Source organism: Aulonocara sp. 'chitande type north' Nkhata Bay, linkage group LG9 (genome assembly GCF_057382095.1).
Source record: "Aulonocara sp. 'chitande type north' Nkhata Bay isolate Kocher_YH1m ecotype deep benthic linkage group LG9, A_spYH_male_GT1.1, whole genome shotgun sequence".
NCBI classification, from domain to species: domain Eukaryota; kingdom Metazoa; phylum Chordata; class Actinopteri; order Cichliformes; family Cichlidae; genus Aulonocara; species Aulonocara sp. 'chitande type north' Nkhata Bay.
Window position 1 is genome coordinate 21124063 of NC_141352.1, and position 20927 is coordinate 21144989.

Consider the following 20927-nt stretch of genomic DNA (forward strand, 5'->3'; position numbering starts at 1 on the left):
TATAATTGCAACGTGTCAGACAAAAAGATTTTAATTGTCTGCACCATATTTGGAAAAAATCAGCTTCAGGAATTCTGATATATTTGGTTTACAAAAAACAATATTTTCTGTTTTCAATAGAATTCCAAGGTGGAGGTATGCAGTCTCTGCATTTTAGACAGAAATGTGGGGAAAATAATGTTTTGTCCAGCCAAGACTCAAACTTGGGATTTAACATTGCATTTGCGTGCTGTATCCACACTATGAGTTGCAAACTTTCACTTTCAAGAGCAGAAATTCAGGAGAAGTTTTGCAATCAGTGAGAACAACCTGAGTGTAAGGAGCATGGATTAACTGGTGTGAGCAGAAATACGTGTAAAAGCAGAGTAGTGTGAATCTGCGCATTGCCGTGTCTGAATGTGAAAAACACAAAACTATTTATGTCGATTTATAGATTTATACACAACATCCTGTACTGTCAGGTGGTCTTCTTCTTCTTCTCTTGCTGTGACAAATTTTTGCACATCTTTGCATGTTACTGTTCCCTGTCAGTAAGTGCCATGCTGACCTTGTCCATAAAGACACCTCTGCACCTCTAATGGAGGTTAAAAACTCCACAGTGAACCTTTAAACTATAACCTTTTTTTTAAATGCATCTTTGCAGACATCTGTTCACACCACACTGAGGCTTTTCCATCTAAATGAGAAGTAGTTGTTTAACTATATAAAATACAAACTGCACAGTTAGCTCCTGTTGAATTAAGGCAGTGATTCAAATCAGCAAAGCGCTTCATTATGTCACTCTGAGAGAAGAAGGATGGAATAAGGGAAAGTAGATTTCTTATAGTGACGCAGCAGATTGTATCTCCAATCCATCTGTCTCTGGCTCAGATAATCAAGTCAGTGTTTACAGTAACTCGGTGCCATTTCTCACCTGTCACCGGCGTCTCGTTTCAGACCGAAGGAACCGGGATGATTAGCTGTGACTGTGGCCCACTGGTCTGTGTGAAGGCTGCTGACTCATTCCTCGTGTGCATGTGTTTCAGGCAGATGGAGAAATGAGAAAAGTCAACTGACACTGTTACTTATTACATTAATGGCTTGAACAGTCCCCACGTCTGTAATTTGACGGTTGGCTTATTGAAAGTAAAAATACTTTGGTGGTATGTGATTATCGTAGCCCTGAAAACTGACAGTTTTTATTACACAGCAACAGATTTTACCTTTTAGTTGACTGTGAGAGGGTTTAATGGTTTAGGTTCTCTAGCATATCAATCAAAGCTTATTTCTGGTGGGTTATTATACATCTATCTACCAGTGTTGTTTAGGCAAGGCAAGTTTATTTATATAGCACAATTCAACAACAAGGTGATTCAAAGTGCTTTACAGAGACATTAAAAAATAAAAAGCACAATTTAAAATTGATTTAAAAAAAAGTAGATAAAATCAGTAGTTAAATGTAAGTTTTGAAATTTAAGCTTAAAAGTGTGGATTTGGTGCTTTATTCAAATGCAGCTGAGAATAGGTGAGTCTTCAACCTGGATTTAAATAAACTGAGTGTTTCAGCTGATCTGATCCTTTCTGAGAGTTTGTTCCAGATATATGGAGCATGAAAGCTGAATGCAGCTTCTCCGTGTCTGGTTCTGACTCTGGGAACTGATAAAAAAACCGGATCCAGATGACCTGAGGGATCTGGAAGGTTCATACTGGGTCAGGAGGTCACTGATGTATTTTGGTCCTAAACCATTCAGAGCTTTATAGGCCAGCATCGGAACTTTAAAGTCTATCCTCTGACGGACAGGCAGCCAGTGTAAAGACCTCAGAGCTGGACTGATGTGGTCCACTTTTTTGGTCTTAGTGAGGACTCGAGCAGCAGAGTTCTGAATGAGCTGTAGTTGTCTGACTGATTTTTTAGGTAGACCTGTAAAGATGCTGTTACAGTAATCAAGCCTACTAAAGATGAATGCATGGACTAGTTTTTCCAGGTCCTGTTGAGACATCAGATCTTTTATCCTTGATATATTCTTAAGGTGATAGTAAGCTGATTTTGTTATTGTCTTAATGTGTTTCTCTAAGTTTAGGTCTGCATCCATCACTACACCCAAATTTCTCGCCTGGTTTGTGGTTTTTAGGTGTATAGACTGTCTCTGGTGACCTGTAATCGTTTTTCTTTGGCACCAAAGACTATTACTTCATAACCAGTCGTTAATTTCCTCAATGCATTTACCAAGAGCCTGTACAGGGCCTTGGTCTCCTGGTGACATTGTGATATATATTTGTGTGTCATCTGCAAAGCTATGATAGTTTATTTTGTTGTTCTTTATAATCTGTGCCAGTGGGAGCATGTAAATGTTAAACAGAAGGGGTCCCAAGATGGAACCTTGGGGAACTCCACATGTGATACTTGTCTGCTCAGATGTGAAGTTACCTATTGATACAAAGTATTTCCTGTTTTCTAAGTATGTTTTGAACCAGTTTAGTACAGTTCCTGAAAGACCTGCCCAGCTCTCCAGTCGTTTGAGTAATATGTTGTGGTCAACTGTATCAAATGCTGCACTGAGATCCAGCAAAACTAAGACTGACATTTTTCCACTGTCTGTATTCAGACATATGTCATTAAACACTTTGGTCAGAGCGGTTTCAGTGCTGTGGTTCTGTCTAAAACCTGACTGGAAGGCATCATAGCAGTTATTCTGTTTTAAGAAGTAATTGAGCTGTTGAGAGCTGTTTATTAATCACACTTTCCTGTTCTGTCTCCTTAGGGGTGCCATACTCATACGTGCAGGAGCAGGCGAGAGATGAGGATACAGCTGTTGACGTGAAGCTTTACAGTCACCGGTGGAGGAGATGGCTCCCCCCAAAGCCTCGTAACATGGACAGTAACAGAGCCAGTCAGGAGCAGGACCAGGAGCGTGAACAGGAGGAGCCTGAAGGCTTCCCAGGCCTGGTTTCAGCAGAGGAAGCAGACAACAGCTCCCAGATAGAGGTAAGCAACGATCCAAGGACCAGATCTTATTTTTATCACAGCTTCTTTTTCTTTTTTTCCTTTAGAAGGCTAGGACAATAAGTCAAAAGCCAAGCATCAAGCTTTAAAAGTAAAGCTTGTTTTACTGCATATGCACAGATTAGGCAATAAAAGAAAGCAGCAGGTAAGTGAACCATACTTTCAATTGCTTTAGGTTAGAAGCAACGTCTGGCATGCTTCACTGGTGTTTAACGGCCAGTAAATGCCTGAAGATGCCATTGTTTCAGTCTTGGAGATGCCCAGTAAATGCACTGGTATGTCATTGTTATTTAGGCACTTCCTCACCTTGTAGTGTTACTGCTACCGTCCTTACAAAGGCTTTCCTGCAGATGTTGGCATTCTTGGCAGGTTATCTAAGAGTCTTAATTATGGGGGAAATTAAATGGGGGAAGTGAGCGTGTATTTTTGTTGTGGAAGATGCAAAAAACAAGTGTGCTGGAAAGTTTCAGTATTAATTTCCTCTCACGACAAGAAGGTCCTGGGTCAAATCCAGTCAGTGGGTTCAGGTTAGATTAATTGTCAATTCTAAATTGGTTGGAGGTGTGAATGTAAGCTTGAGCAGCTGCCTGTCTTTCTGTGTTAGCCCCGTCATAGATTGGTTACTTGCCCAGGCTGTATCCCACCTGTGTCCCATGGCAGCTGTCATACGCTCCCCTGCAACCCTGATATAGAAAACGAGATGAAAATAGATTGATGGAAACATAAGAAACATCCAGTTTTCTGTTACATCTGATTTCATAACCAGGTGCTTCTCTCATAACGACATAACTTAACCGTAATGGTTAAATCAGGGGTGTCACACAAAACACTTGGGGCCAGAATCAGCCTGGCAAATGTGAAGGAGATTTTGAACTTTTAACTGTGTTTTCATGGGTTTTACAGCTTTTCTAATTATTAAAGACCCCCCCCACTGACATCCATAACACACCAAAGTACAAGAAGATTTTCTGCCAATTAATGAAAACTTTCTCGAAATTTATACATGTAATTACAAGACAGTCTGAGCAGTGAACTACCACAAAGCTTTTCTGTAACTTTACATATTATTTATCATTTATCAATCTTCCTCTGACCCCAACCGGTCATGGCAGATGGCTGTCCCTCCCTAAACCTAGTTCTGCTGGAGGTTTCCTTCCCACCATTGTCAAAACATTTGCCCAAACATCAAAGTCGCCTGTAAGTTTATATTAAATAATATGTTAATGAAAGATGTTAAAAGTTCTCCTGCAGTTCACAGTTTCTGCATTTTCACTCACCAGCCTTAATTCATTTCTTGTGTTTGACCGACGTCACGCAGTAAATCCTCCTACTAGTATGAAATGAATGAATCAATAAAGTCCTCTGTTGAGCCAGACCCAAAACTACTCTTAGGTCGCTTCCCTGGAGCAATTATAAATCTCCTTACAAGAGTGGATGTTTAGTAATGAAAAAAGAAGACGAGGAGGGGCCTTTAAGGATTAATATTTTATATCAAATTAAGCCCAGCCCTCAGGTGTTCATTTACCTTCTATGTGGGACTGGATCCTTTTAAATTTGACCTCAAAAAGACCAGAACAGGAAATTAACCCAGCCCCCTACAATGTGAATGGTCTGGAGGACCTGCTGGAGATTAATAGCTGCTCTCAATCTGTGTTTGTATCTATGTAAATGAGAGGCATCGCCCGCATACCTTGTTGTGGCGCCTTGGATGGCACGCAGCATGGGGGCGTTCAGCTGGGTTGTAGACAGCTCGTTAAGTTTTCCCGTGGCCTCTAATCATCTCAGGTTCACAGCCCTGTCTCTCTCAGTGACAAGGGCTGAGAAGCTTTAATCGTCAGCTGTAATCATTCACGCTCAAATTCGTGTGTAAGCACACACACACCACTTTAAATTTCACACAACTGTAAACACGCTCGGACTACAGCACGCACCTGTGCTCCGTTTGTCATAGCCACGCACATTTATGCTTACATAAGTGCTCGCCGCCACTCAGACATGTCCCGTCTCGTTGTTTTTTGTCTCTCTGAGCCTCATTTGTTGTTGCAGAATGGAAAAAAACAGTCGACAGCACAAACACCCCGTCAGTCCTCCCTGCCATTACTCAGCACACGCACTCCCTCACCTGCCACCAGCAGAGCCTTCATATTCAGAGGGCAGAAACAGTAAACACTGAGCTCAAGGCTTCCACGCGGCAGTGAGCTGAATGGGTTTAAAGACCGTCCGCTCAAACAGCTTTAGCTGTGTCCTGGTGGAGAAATCTACTCTTTGACACTTTAGCAAAGGTATATATCACCACTCAGTGATGGTAAACACATCCCAGGAGTTATTTTGTACCCTAATTTATTTTGTTGCGCGAGTCTTCAAGCTGCTTTCAAATAGTGATTTACAACCAAAATTACCTGTCAAAACAAATGTGAATCTAAGCTTGCGCTGAAAAAGGTCGTATAGCTGCATTACACTCCAGTCTGTTGAAATTACTGCCTGTCATGCCATCAATTTCTCGCTGTGTTATTGTTGTTCGTTGATGTGCAATAGTGGGTCTTAAGAGATGCCGTTATGCAGTGATTTTGTCAAAGTGAGTAACAAAGACTTGTGGTAATTACTGACGCTTTGCATCAGTTTGTTTAATGACAGCAAGTTTGATGCTCTTCCAAACTAAAAGACAAAAAAAAATCCCCAGCTATCTTTGTGAAAACCTGTTGGGGTTTCAGACCATATGAGCAATGAAATGTAAAAGAATTTCACACCCTATCAGGTCCTGTTTGGTTTTAAGGTTAAAGTAAGAGGTGGAGCAAGCAGCAGTCGTTCGAAGGCGGGGTTGTCGAGCTCATTTTACACCGTGGGCCACATAGAGCCCACTTTGGTCTTCAGTGGACCAGTGAACTCCTCTTTCTGTCAGTAAAAAGAGCATTAAATACATATTTAATCCCTGAAATATCTAAATATAAGAAGAAGTTCAGTTTCAGCCACATGTCTCGGTTTTTCTACATGATAAAGACACGCTGCTGCTGTAACTCTTTGGGCTTAAATTGTAATAAATAAATGTAAAAGTTACAGAAAAGGTTCTGGTAGCTTATTGCCCACACTGTCATGTAATTATAAGGCACAAAGTTTTTGTTAATTTTAGTTATTCTTAATTTTTTTTTAATCCGAACTCTATACCCACCTTCACATTTTCCAAAGCTGTCCAGTGGGCCAGTTTGGAGTTTTTGCCGGGCTGCTTGTGTTTGACATCCCTGCTTTAAACAAGAACGAATCTGAGATCGGCATGCAGCACCTAGGCAGCTCACTCTCTGGGCAGTATTTACCGAGTTTATAGCATTTACAGTTTGGGGTGCAAAGAGGAGGCTTTTGTTATTTTCTCTGCTGAAATTATGCTTCAAATATTTTTGAGCACAATTATTTTTATTGCTTCTATTTATAGTACGTTGTGTTGTGTTTGGTAAATATGCTAAAATAGAAAAAAGTTAAATGCTTAACCAGCTCTGAATTTATGAATACGATTTTTTTTGCTTATTTGGTGCATTTGAGAGAGGACAGAGCTAGAATACAGAGAAAACCCAAATCAGTAAATACTACTTGTTGTCCAATTCCACTTTTTTGCTTGTTGTACAATGCAAATAATTAAAAATGTAGAGTTTGTGCTAAAAAGAAGTCATTTTTGTGTAACCATTTAAAGTCAGTTTGTCAGTTTGAAAAAGAAAAACACAACTATACAACCGTACAGAGACTCACAAGGCCCCAAACTCTACGTTTTTATGCGTGTTTTATCCAAGGATGGACTGAATGCTTCCCAGTTGAACTCATCCGCATCAGTGCAGGTGAAAAAATCTGTTGATCTTTTTCTTTCTCCTTCCTTTTGAGGTCATTCTGTGCTTGTTTAACACACAAGTTAGCCAATAGCAGCTTTCCTGTCACCTCTACATGAAGGTTTTAACCACAGCGGCTTAGACAGCAGACTGTCTGACGCCTGAACGACTGTTACTCACTGCAGCAGCTCTCCGGATCATTAACCCAGATTAAACAGCTTCTCTGCTGTAGGTGTCCTCAGGTCACTGTACGATGGAATAAGAAAGGCAGAATCAAACTGTAGGAACGAGTCAGGGTGTCTGAATATAAGCCAAGTCTCATCAGCAGCTGAGCACACTGAGGTCTCTGCACACCCCGACATGCTCGCAGCTTGTGGTGGTTCTGTTGTATTTTTCATGTTTGTTATCTAATGGCTACCTTTCAACATGTTATGCAATTGTGGCTGCAGGCACTTCATGTACAACATAGTTTTATTTTTTTCTGTTTTGAAGAACATGAAGGAAACTATAAAAATATCTCTGAATTTTTATCCCATAAATCACAACCTAATGGTAACTAATGCCATTATTTTTTAATGCACAATACTTCTTTAATTTCCTGTTGTAAGGGATCATCTAAAATCCTCCAAAATTAACAGTATCAATAGATCGTGAGGGAACAGCTGCTATGTATTTACATCTTTGTATTGTGCTGAAGAGATATCAAATAAATTTGAACTAAGGCAGTGGCTGTGTTTTCATGTAATACTGCTTTCTACCACAAGGTCATACACAGAGTTCATGTAACCGTTATTTAACCAGGTAAAGGAAAACATTTTCAGCAGCGCAAGACGAAGGAAATCGGTTCAGGACTAAAAATGTTTTTGTCATGGAGGAAGAGCTCTGCCTTTAATCAGTGTAGGAAAGGTAAACAGCATAGGCGAGGGCAGGTAAAAGGTAAAACAAGTCAATACACAAGAAAATCCAACATTAATACAACAGAATAAAACAGGAAACAGGAAGAAAAGACAAGTTTATGCCGTGAAAACTTTACATCAGAGTTGAACAAAGACAAGGTGGCAGTGGGGATAGCAAGGCTGGAGGCATTTATACCCAAGAGGACACGTGTGGCACAAAATAGGTGAGAAACAGAGCAAAGGATGGAAGTGCAACTAAATGAAATACACAACAAACAGATTTTTTTTAAGCAGGAGGCAACAAAAACCAAGGTTCACATCTCGACAAAAAGCACCAAGAAGGTTTAAAGAACAGCAGCACACAGTTAAGTACACATACACTAGTAAAACACTGCCCCCTGTGGTGAAAGTGTTAAAATTATAGACCCTTTAGTGAATATCCACCATTTTCCATGGTGTCCATGTAACACGGACAATGCTGAGTATTCTTTGACACAATCTGAGAACCGGTACATAACTACAGTAACAGTCACACAGGAAAAATGCACTTGTGAAATATAAGGCGGTCAGGCTCTCACTTGCTACAAAGGCTCAGTGTTTAATTCCTTCTCATAATTAAAGTTAATATTTTCAAAGTGAAAAAGATAAATTGAGAAGGGAAGACGACCTGTCCAAGTGTGAGGCTTTATTTCTTCTCTGAGTAACTAATTAAAACATGGATGCTTTTGTGCTTTTACCTTCGGGTGAAGATGCACTTGTTCTAAATATTGAGAGGGAAGCCTCTCTACCATCTCTACAAAAATCTACGCTTGTGGCTGATCGGACTCTCGTATCCCTGGAGCCCATGAAAACAAAATCAGCTAGCAGACGACAGACCTGAGCATGTAGGTGCAGCAATCCATCAGTAGTCTGATGATCTCTATAAACTGATATCTACATAAATCTGGAAGGAAGAAACAACCGTCTCAGTGTGGAAGCTTTCTGTTTGTAGTCTGACTAATATTAACATGTTTTTGGGGGGATTTTAAGTCTTTTTGGATATCAAAAGGGTAACATAATGGCTGAAATGCAATCTCAAAACTATCAGCATTAAGCTTTTTATTAATTTGCTATTCTTTTTCTAAATTTTATCTACATTCAAAGATTTTCAATCTGTTCCTTGGGTGTCCACTGGCTACATGAGAACCCCAGTTAACCACAGAGGCTAATGGCATGTTCATGCTGCCAGTAAAGGGGTGACTAGTTACAGTTAATTTTCAATGGAAAGTCATATAAAGCAAAAAAAACACCCGCAAACATTCCTTTCTTTTCCAGGTTTCTCCCGCATTTTAAGACATCTCCGGGCACCCTCCCGTTTTGCTACTTCTCCTGGGAAATTCACAAAATTTACGTGACCCTCAGATTTTCTTTCGACCAATTATAATGCACGGATTAGCACATTTTGCGTGTCATCTTATGTTACCCAAGTTGCCAGATCGCCTATCAAAAAAATCCATGTACATAACCCACAACATGATTCAAGGCCAGCTCGATGCTGAATGATTTCGCTGGCTTCTTAGCTGTCATTGGCTATTTTAGCTTAGTTCCAGATGTGTATGGGTGCTTAAGAGAGTAAAAGTGGCTGCAGCAATTCTATAAAAATATTGTATTTCTGTAAGAAAACTGTGTATAAAAAGTAAATGATATTGTGAATGGTGTTAATAGATTTGATGTCTAATTGATTTATTGAGTGTTTGATTTTAAAGCAGAGTTCAGTGTGATGATGATAAAAAAAAAAAAGTCCTGTGGCGCGTGCTTTGATGGATTTATGACATTTACCTGAGAGCAGACATTCAAACAGCTGATGTGAGATAGGTCGTTTACAATACTTTCTGAAAGCTGCATATGTGTCTAAGAGCAGGCAGCTGTGTGTGGCCATCTTTAGTGCAGCTTTTATGAGTCTCTGCAGAACTGTTTCCATATGTGTCAGAGCGCCCTGGGTGAGGACACTTTCAACGGTGTATTGGTAGAAAGACAACAGAAGGTTTTTGAGAGAGATTCATTTTCCTCAGGGATCTCAGGAAATACAATCTTTGTAGTGTTTTTTTTTTTTTTTTTGAGACAATGTGTGTGTGTTCTGAAACTACAGACTCTCTCCACCTCCTCTCCGTTTATGCTCGGTGGCAGGTGGGCATGATTTCTCCCAATTATGAACAGTGATTAGGGAAAAATAACTGTTATACAGTGTCTTCAAAATAGCTTCACACATCAGCGGTCTGATAAACACCCCCACCCACCCCGTGTAAACAAAAAAAAATTTTTGTCAGTTACATGATGCTCAACACTTGTTTTTCGATGCGCGAGCGAAGTACAGCAAGTCAAAGTTAAGAGAGGAATCCAGTGAAATATGCACAAGCCCGTGAATAATATTAACACATTAACTTTAGAAACACTTCCACAGCAGCATGAAGCTGGTCACACTTTGTCAGCAAGAGCATATCTTAAAAAAAGAAATACAGAAGTTTGGTAAACACTGTTCTTCAAGTGCAGACTTCCTTTAAATGAGATGCTAGCACTCTGTTAACGTTGAGAAAGGGCAGACATTGATTTGTGACAGAAACATGCAGAAGAAGAGCGCAGCCCATTTCCTTTTTTACATATACATAACGCCGCATTCCTGCTTCATTACCCTGCAACACAGCGTTTGCAGTCATTGTTCACTGAGACAGGAGATAAAAAGCATTGCACCTTTTCACCACCTCTACTTCCACTCCAACAAAAACTCAGTCCTAGAAATCACCTCGAGGTCCTGTTCGCATACCAAGCAGAAGGAATATGTAGCCCTGACCTAAAGTGAAGCCATTTTTATTTCTACAACGTAATATTACAAATCTGCGTCATTGGGGCTTTACACTCTGCACAGCATTAAACACCCTCTGTCCTTAGAGTTTGAAGTGAGATTGAAAACACCCTTCAGTGAGAGAAATGAAAGTAACCTCCTCAGGGAGCATAAGTGAGGATTAGACAGCAGCACAATGGATGGATGGCGTGTTTACTGAAAAGGAACAGATTCACAGAATAGACAATCAAGGAGACAAAATTACAACAAGTAAACATAAGACGACATACATTTGAAAAAGCTCTACTTTGCTTTATTTTACTCGGGGTTTCCTGCTGTCAGAGGCAACATTTCAAATCTTATCTTTATGAGGAATGAGGAATAAAACCGTCAGCGGCAGAGGGCATGCAGCAGCCGCTCAGATGATAAATTGTGCAGACTGCTCCTTTTTCAAATCCCTTATCATGTTGCGACAACACAAGAGAGACATAAAACTCCTTGTGGTCTCTCTGAGATGAAAATATACACTTATGTTCACATCTGGATGTTCAGATCTACACTGAGCTGATATTTAACCAGAGTCAAGCATGTCAGATTGCCAGCAAAAATATATCCGTTTTTCGGGGGTTTATCCATCCCACTTCTATTTGTGTGTTTGTGTAGCTTCCTTTGATGTGTAGTAATAGAGGTGTGGTTTATGGCAGAGACATGTTATTGGATGTCTGAGACCCCCCAAGTGCTCAGGAGGCACTTGGGGGGGGGGTTACATGCTTCACTACATTCACTATTTATTTGTGTTTCTTAAGGGAGTCATTCGGTTTGCTAATTTTCATTACTTTGCTCGCCTGAGCTGCAGTTTCAGAACCTGCCCTAATTTGTTTGTTTTGTGTTTCGGTTTGTCGAGTCGGTTAAAAGATTCCCGGGGGATAACGTGTTTGGAAAGAGATGTTTACCGCCTTTACACTGCTCACCGTTTAGACTGTGTAATGCCATACCATCTCAGGCAGCTGCTGCAGCTCACGGATGCTCTTCCGATGAACCCACGCTTGTTTAAATTCAGTTTTGAGTTTCTACCTTGCAGCAGTACGGGTGTAGACGTTTCTCAGTGGGTCAGGCAGCTCGTTGGTTTGTAGTCACTTCTTCAGATGAACAAAGAGAGCCGGTAGTGTGTGTAGTCCACTCTGTGTATTTCTGAGTCCATGGAAATCGCTTTAAAGAGCAGCCCCATCAGACAGTTTGCAAATTAAATTCTACTGTAAACCCACAGATGAGAGTACACATTGAATTATACATTAGATGCCTGGATTCACTTCAGTCTGCTCACTGAATGTATTCTCCATTTGTTTCACTGCTCTCTGAAACATGATCACTTGTCCTGAGTTGCATTTAGTCTTTATCAGTCAATGTGGTTCTGTGCAGCCTGAGTTAAGGCTATAGTTTGGGCCCAGTCCAATGATAATCATTGGATTAAATACTGCCACTGTCCTCTGAGATATCAGGTAACCACGTGAATTTAAAGGGATGGCTTTGATTGTCCACTAGCTGCTTTTCCTACCTTCGGATTTCCACATATGAAGGAGCTGTGGTCAAACTACTAGTGCAGGTATGTGAGATCTGCCAGTAGGATGAGTAGAGGATTGTCAACTGACCCATCTGCTGATCTGTATTGTGGATGAACTTGATCTGAACTAACGTTATGCTCAGTAATTATAATGCGCATTTGTTCTTTCCAGCCTGTCAAATGTGTAATTGATCGATTATTTGATCGTTAGTTGTAGATCAGTCTGCGAACCCGTTGGCTGTGGCCTGTCTGTAGGGATGATGGTTAACAACTTCCTGCTTCTTGCAGTGGTGATTCTTTACATTCTGACCATAGATTCAGATAAACTGAAGGTGAATCATTCTCAGACAAAATCTGATATCAGCCAAATCCTTTCCTTTTCCAAATGAGCTGTTTGTGTGCAGGTGTGTCATGATTAAGGAATATTATTTGGATAACTAATAGAACCCAGAAATTGGCTGGTAGCAGTACAAGATCTAGTCCATTGATTATAAATTCTGCATGTCACTGTGTAGAAATCTGTTTTCAAAATGGAATAGAAATAGAAAATAAAAATATTATTACAAAATGAATACAAAAATTATAGAAATTAATGATAATGACGCTGCTATTCTCTTGATTATTATTGGATCCAGTTTTGCTATCCTTTGGTTTATTTTGGGTCATGCCTGAGCATTCTGGGAAATGGCCCGGTCCAACATTTTGCATTCATCATAAACCTTTAGTTCAGTTTCCATTCTGCTGTTACAGCAGGTCTGAAATACTCTGGCACAGCCATGATGATGTTTCCCTACCAACACCAGCAAGCTGCTGAAACTAGAAGAAGTGTGGCAAAAAGTAATGGATGGCAACCATTATCTACTGAAGAAGAGCCGCACACATGAGCGATGGCGTCCTTTAAATGCTTTTTCAAACACGCTTCAGCGTGATGTAACTGTGCACGATAGTGTTGTCTTGGGAAAAAGAAAGCTGGCAGATGTGCATCTTAATCCCAACATATTGAATCATTTATTCAAAGCTCGAGTCCTGCTGCAGCAGAGACATGATCACAGTTGAGGGGATTACAGTTTTTAGTGTACTCTCCTCTTATCCTCTGAAAAACCCCATCGAATCACAGCCGCAGCTATCTACTTTTGAATAACAATTTAAAAAACGTATTTTATTTCAGTAATGGACCCAGAATAATCTCAACGTGCTAAATTACTTTATTTGGTTCTACTTTATATTATAGAGTCATTCAGTATTGAAACTATGTTGGCCCAGATATTCAGGTCTCGGTATAATGCAATATTGATGTAATGGGCAGCCTGAGTAAATGCCTCAGACAGAGATGGGAGTGAATCGAGGATGGGTTTTGTACTCTGAATCTTTACAGCAGTTTGTTTTTGTACACGAGATCCACAAAGTGATCCATTATCAACAGCAATTACAGTATTTCTCCATCTCCATCTATTTGTAGTCTATCACTTTATGAAGAAGAGATGAAATACTGGATCTAAGAGACATTTTTTCAGCTTTCACATTCACCTTCTCCTGCTTGAGCTTTTCAGGGCAGCTGATCCACATCTGTAACTCTGTGGGTGTCAGTTTGAACTTATCCCCACTGTGTATGAATATACAACTGACATTTGACTTTACACTAATAATACACACATAACCACTGAACCTTCTATTCCACCACATCCCAAAGGTTCTCTATGGGATTGACATCTGGTGACTGTGGAGACCGTTTGAGTACACTGAACTTATTTTCAGGTTCAAGAAACCAGTTAAGATCATTTGAACATTATCTTCAAAGTAGTCATCAGAGGATGGGTACACTGTGGTCTTAAAAGAATGAACATGGTTAGCAACAATACTCAGGTAGGCTGTGGTGTTTCCATAGCTAAGGGACCTAGCTGTGGTGCTAAGAGGCTGACAGAGTGCCAAGAACTCGCCTACCATGCCACCACCCGCCGGTTCTTAGCTAACATGAGTGGCACCCGGTGTGGTCTTCTGCTGCTGTAGCCCATCTGCTTCAAGGTTTGTTACATTCAGATATTCTCTTCTGCTTTCCTTTGCAAGCTGGTAATTATCCTCTTAAATGGTTTTGTGGGAAAATCCCAGCAAATCAACAGTTTGGAAAATACTCAGATGAGCCCACCTGACACCAACAACCATTCCATAAATGGCCTGTATTTGTATAGCGCTTTACTAGTCCCTAAGGACCCCAAAGTGCTTTACACATCCAATCATCCACTCATTCACCCATTCACACACACATTCACACACTGGTGATGGCAAGCTACATAGTAGCCACAGCCACCCTGGGGCGCACTGATAGAGGCGAGGCTGCCGGACACTGGCGCCACCGGGCCCTCTGACCACCACCAGTAGGCAATGGGTGAAGTGTCTTGCCCAAGCACACAACGACCGAGACTGTGCAAGCCAGGGCTCGAACCAGCAAGGCGAACTCCCAACTCTTGAGCCACGATCGCCCCATGTTCAAAGTTACTGTAAACCTCTTTTTTCCCCCATTCTGATGCTCGGTTTGAACTTAAGCAGGTCATCTTAACCATGTCTACATGCATAAATGCAGTGAGCTGCTGTTATGTGATTGGCTGATTGGGTAATTCTATTGATGAACACTTTACCAGGTACCTATAGTGAATGATCATGTTAAACATGGGAAAAGTTTAATCAGACCCCTGAGAGCCAAAAGCTTATAGATCAGACTGCTCTATCACCCAGTTTCTATGTGTATTTGTCTCTCTATGATATCAAGGAGACGAGGTATTCCTCATACTATTACTATTAAAAAAAGAAATCTCAAATATGATGCACTAGGTGTTCATGAGTTCAACTGTGCAATAAGCTGAACTACAGAGGTCAGCTCAGGGACGCCGCAGTTTAAGCTGAAAACAGAGATGGGTATCTCTTCCATGTAGCTTCTAATAATATATTAAAAATATTCTGCTCCACATTTTTGGATTTATACTGTCACCAGTGATTTTTCAACTGTTTTTCTTTCTGGTGAGTGGAACGTCTAACAACCTCTGTGGGTTTTGATTTATGAAAGACGTCAGCTGTCTTTATGTCCTGGTGTGCGTTTCAAAATGCAATCGTGCATATGAAAGTGACTCTGCAGTTACTTTACCTTAAAGGGATTTCTCTAGGTTTAGACTTGTCAAAATGTCACCATGACTTAATGCCACACAGGCAGCTTTCATGATGATGTTTTTTATTTTGTTATATATGTGAATGATAGTGTAACATTTGTATGAATGTGGCTGTTTGTATAGTGGGGTAGACCAAAGGGCAAAGTGTTTAGGATGGATTTAAAGCGTTTTTTTCCTTTTAAATCAAGCATAGCGTGAGATCCGGTGGGCGATGAAGTCACGCTCAGCATCAATCCCAGCAGGTCTGCCAATCGCAGTGCCAGCCCTCATCATCTAATGGCTCGACAATACACACATTTCTGTTCAAGTCGAGTCAAGAAAAAGCCGCATTTTAGCCCTATTTTTAAACATGTAAGTGCATATGCATACACAAATGAGACCATGAAACGAAGCCTCATTTCTATATCACTTACAGGCTTCAAATGGAGTAGCTTGTCATGTCAGAATGTTGAATGAGATGCTAATTCTTGCTCAGAGTTTGAATTTAACTTTTGGTGCTATCTTTACTTTGACTTGGCTCACTGACAACCTTTACTCTGGAGATGAATTCTGCATGACGAGGACAGGAAGAGGAAGACGATAAAGAACGGTTGGATAGTTGTTATGCTGAGACATATCCAGACACTATATGGTTGATTACAGTCACTTAATCCTGGCTGTCAGCATGTGCTTCACCGCAGCTGAAGCTACTTCTCCCACCGACTCAATGCAAACTTTCCACAACAAAGGAGCTACTATCACACACAAGTTTCTTAAAGGTTTCTTAAAGGAAAACTGGCAGTAAGAAGAGATTTTGCTACTTCTGATTTTAGATTCCTTTAAACTTTAATGGTATAGCAGGAAGTGGTCCCCTTAACCAAAAAAGCAAAAACGCAAAGGAAAAAGACAATGCCACAGGCATCTTAATAAGATCAGAATCAGAAAGACTTTATTTATCCCCAAGGGGCAATTAAGATACAACAGAGCAGCATGACATTGAACATTAGGACAGGGCATAAAGAGGCAATAAGAGTGAGATAATAAATACATAGAATATACAGTACAGATGTCATCCTCTTCCTTTTCACCTCAAGCCTCATTTGCTGAATTCAAGTCAGGCACTTAAACAAACGAGAATATGTATATACATGCTCAATTATTCCCAATATTGTCACAATTACTTATTGTCCTGCAACCCTCCACACAGCTGACAAGAGCCAGCTAAACAACAACATTAGCTGGTTTTAAGCTAACATCATGCCAGCTAATGTTAGGTTCTAGTATGCTAAAAATCTTTCCTTTCCCTCTGATAAACAGTTTGATTACATTTTCTCATGGGGAGTCCATCAGATGTTCATTTCAAAGACTGTTTCACTAACACCTGCTAACAGCAGCTAAATGAGGCTAACAGTAGCTAACAGCAGCAGAAACTACCAACAGTTCTGGATATCCTAAACAATCCACTTCAGTATCGCTGGTATCGGTCAAAAGTGAGCTTCTCTGGCTCACTGACCTGTATCAGACTCATTTCACAAAGTTTTACCGCTTCTTCCAGAATAAATAAGCATTGATAGCTGAACTGACAGCCATCCACAGATAGTGAAAAACTTTGGGGCAGATCTGGATCTGGTTCAGACATTAGTAGAAACACGCTGGCCAGCCACAGCATTTATTGGGTACAGTCTAAACTTAATGTTTTTGATCTCTCTTGGTTGACGAAAAGATGTTTGTCCTGTAGCAGCCACCCTAGTTATGTTTATACACTTGAACTGGGAGAAAAGGAATGCTGCAATCTTCTTTTATACAGTGTAACTTTAACCATAAGCACTGTCTACTCTTTTGAAGACAGATGAAGGCTAAACTCAAAGAATCCTAACTGAATCTCGGTTTCTTGACCAACTTTTGGACTGAAATCTAATTAAGTAGAGTTATTTGTTCTTTGTCTTGGCGCCTACCTGTTCGAGTTTCCCATAAAAGCCACCCAAAACCGAGACCAGAGTGGGAGCAGATTTCTCACCATGTTTGTATTTTCCCACACTGATTTTGAGTACTACACTTTACTTGTTGGACATTTTTGTGGATGTTTTAAAGAAACGGGACCTTCCTCTTTCAACCTCCCACCAAAACTATTTGTGTGAGCATTTTTTTTATGCTCCTTGTACTGTGTTTGTTATTCTCTTGAGAAGCCCCCACAGCTTCACATCCACCTACACCCAGCTGGACGATGGCGCCCTGCCCACCGTCCCCTTTACTTGAAGAACTCTCCAGCTGGCCCCTCTCACCTCTGAGGAGCCTACATCTCCCTCGCTCTCTCTGCGTGAGACAAGAAATCATCCTGTGCTGATTAGCAGGAAACTTTACAGCCCTGCATTTGTGTGTTTTACAAGTAGACTTGTTTTCTATTCTGGGAGTAATGTGCTGAATAAGGCTGCCTGAAGGGGCCTTTTTCCCTGACATGGTCTGTCTGCACGTTAATCTGTGATGAAAGGCTTGTGGCAGTGTTTGTTTAAATGTACACATTAATCAGAAGTAGCACCACCTACATGACTGAACTCCATTTGGGATTCAGATATTTATCAGTCCCACAGAGGCTTTGCCAGGCCTGAAACATTATCTCCCCTTGTCTTATATAGCAGGCTGAATATTGAATAGCGGTATTAGATTATAACTCTCTGAGGGGAAATATGAATCCTTGAAGCAAAACGAACTGAACAGGGAAGGATTGTGCTTTAATTAATGTTTGTCTCATGGCCTTTTGACAAGCTCTGAATATTACCGCCCATATATCAAAGCATCTGCAGAGCTCTGTGAGCTCCTATTAGTCAGATCACAGTCGCAAGTAATGTACATCCAGCAAAACATAAACTTTAACAGTGTTTCAAATAAAAAGACACAGCTGCAAGGTACCTCATTAGACCCTGCGGGAAACAGACAACACGAACATTCTTCTTAATTCTGCACAGGAAACAGTAAAAGCAGACAAGCCCGTCTCGTATGGCCTTGTAAAAGTTCATGGATGGCTCTGTTATTAAAGGCAGCCCTGACTTTGCAGGCTTTTTAAGAGAAAAAGGAGCTGATTGCATTTTTTTGTTGTTTAATTTTATTAGGAAACATTAAAAGCAGTACATGTGCTGAGCGCTTTAAAGGAAAGAGGTTGAAGGAAAGGACGGGGACTGTTATAATCTAATTTAGTGGGTAATTTGGTTAGCTGCAAAATTAAAAATACTGGATGTCAGTGAATTTCCATATGCATGTGTTTTATTTTTATTTAGTGGTAACTGTGTATTAGACTGCAATGAGCTGCACAATCTCTATTTTTAAATGTGTTTATATTCTCTACACTTTGCGCCCTTATTATACTGTACAAACTTCACAGATCGACTCAGACTCACCCGATGTATTATCTTATTTTCTCTTTCATTCTTCAGGAGGATACAGATCACAACTACTACACATCAAAGACGTACGGCCCTTCAGATCCGATGAGCAAGGGCTTGTGGGTAAATATCGACCAGATGGACAAGGACAAAGTGAAGATCCACGGCATTCTGTCCAACACACACAGACAAGCTGCGGTAAGTCAACACACATCATGAGATTTACTCGATGTTGGCATATTTAAAGACATTTGATACCAAAAATTATCCATCAGATGTGTGTTTTTCACTCTGATAAATGGTTATGAGCTATAATTTTGTTATCCTGAAAATGAATCTGAGCATTTTAAAGGAAATATGTTTACATCTGAACCTTACTTATGTTGAATTCTGTGTACAGGTGCTTTGATCTGCTTTAGCTCGGTTCACAGATGTTGGTGTTTTTTCCAGAAATGGACCTATTGCTCCATCTACAACTGCTGCTCACTACAATATCTTTGTTACTGTGGAACCACAATTATTATCCAACTTTAAGACATTTTACATTTGACACAGTAAAGATTGGTAGGACATAATAAGACTAACAGTCTTTCTGCGTTTAGTTGGACAAAGGCACAACTTTTGTATTTCTGCCACTGTACAACAGAAGTTTGTGGTTCCTTTTTTGTATATTTTTATATTTAATGACTGAAAAGCATGTTTTATCAGATTGAGATCAGGTGACTGACTTGGACATTGAAAAATGCCCCATTTCTTTGCTTTGGAAACTCTTGGGTTGCTTTTGTGGTATGCTATGGGTCATTATCCATTTGCATTGTAAAGCTCTGTCTGGTCAGCTTTGCAGCATTTGGCTGAGTCTGAGCAGAGAGCATAGCCCTGTACACTTCACAATTCATCCTGCTACTTCTATCAGCAGGCACATCATCAATAAACACTAGTGGCCCAGTTCCACTGGCAGCCATACATGCCCATGCCATAATTCATCCTTTGAGCTGTTTCTCTCCTTCATCCTTTTCTCTTCCTATCATTCTGGTTCAAGCTAATCTTGGTTTCATCTGTCAAAATAAGTTTTTTCCAAAACTGTGCAGACTCTTTTAAATGTTTTCTGCCAAAGTCTAATCTGTCCTTCCTGTTCTTGACTGTAACCTTGTCATAAACCCTCTGTATTTCCATTCATGAAGGGGATACTTGCTTAGATGTTATGAAGTAGAAATAATTCACCATGCACTTTAGTTGACCCTTTTTAAGAATGAACCAGATTGTAGATTTGGGACATCCAACGAAGCAGACATAACATATAAAGCTGACTTAAAGTGTACAATTTGTCACTGTAAATGAGGAGGATCGTGACAATAACCCCTCTGAAAACAGTTATTTTCTTATCACTACACACACATTACTGGAAGGACTACGGTTGTTTTTAAGGCTAAAAACAGCAAGTAATTCTTCTTGCATTTTTACCATTAAAAGTATCCCTGCAGTGAAAAAATTAGAAAGCTCCCCTCCCTCCACCTCAGCACAAGCAGGTGATGCATGCAAGCTGCATACTGATGGAGTCACACAAGGCAGCAGCAGACTGACTGAGAAACAAAGCAGAATTGCAGTAAAAGAAAGAGAGAGAGAAAGAAAAACTGCCCAGGGTGAGCAATAGCTGGCAAGGATACAGAATAGAGGCCCACATTGTGAATTCTGCTCCTTTACCTTCAGCTGGGTGGTGATGGATTGAGCTATCCACTCTGAGGCAAGCTATTCATTTTAGCCACTGAACGTCCCGGCTAAGAAGCGAGGCGTTCTTGTAAACAGCATCGGGGAAAGGTTCTCTGACTTTGTTTTACGAAGTGAATTCCTAATTCAGCGGTCAACTGAGGAATCTGGAGTCAAAAGGAGACGCTGGAATTCTCGGCTGAATAATTTGATTTCATATTGGAGCGAAAGAAGCAGGGAAAACCATCTGTGCTGAACAGATCTGCGGCACAACCTCAGCAGACTAACGTTTTAAACAAATAGACTTTATAATGAAGACAGTTAAAGTCCTGCATATACTCAGAGATCTTCCTTCCAAACTGTGCCGGCTGCCAGCTATTACTCAAAGAAATTGGCTAATAAAGTTGTAAAACAAAATGCAGTCACAGAGGTTAGCTTCATCACCGGAGTGCAGAAAAGTTAAGCTCTGGATTGTCTCTATGGTCTTCAAGATTCATCGTGGTTTGCCACAGGATTACTCCCTCTGGCACAATCTGTAGGACCATGCATAATATCAGCATGTTCACTGTGGACTGTCCATCTCCATAACACTTACTGGCAGTGTCTGGAATTTAACCCGAGGGATAAAACAATGAATGTAAA

At 40.5% G+C, this 20927-nt stretch overlaps 1 protein-coding gene across 1 annotated transcript in view; it reads left to right on the forward strand.

The window, feature by feature from the left end:
- plxdc2b (plexin domain containing 2b) overlaps positions 1–20927 on the forward strand; it is a 123066-nt gene that overhangs the window by 53937 nt on the left and 48202 nt on the right. The window contains exons 2-3 of the mRNA XM_086306454.1: positions 2742–2965; positions 18633–18779. Of these exons, the coding sequence (XP_086162580.1) occupies positions 2742–2965; positions 18633–18779 (371 nt within the window). The remainder of the gene's footprint in view (positions 1–2741; positions 2966–18632; positions 18780–20927) is intronic.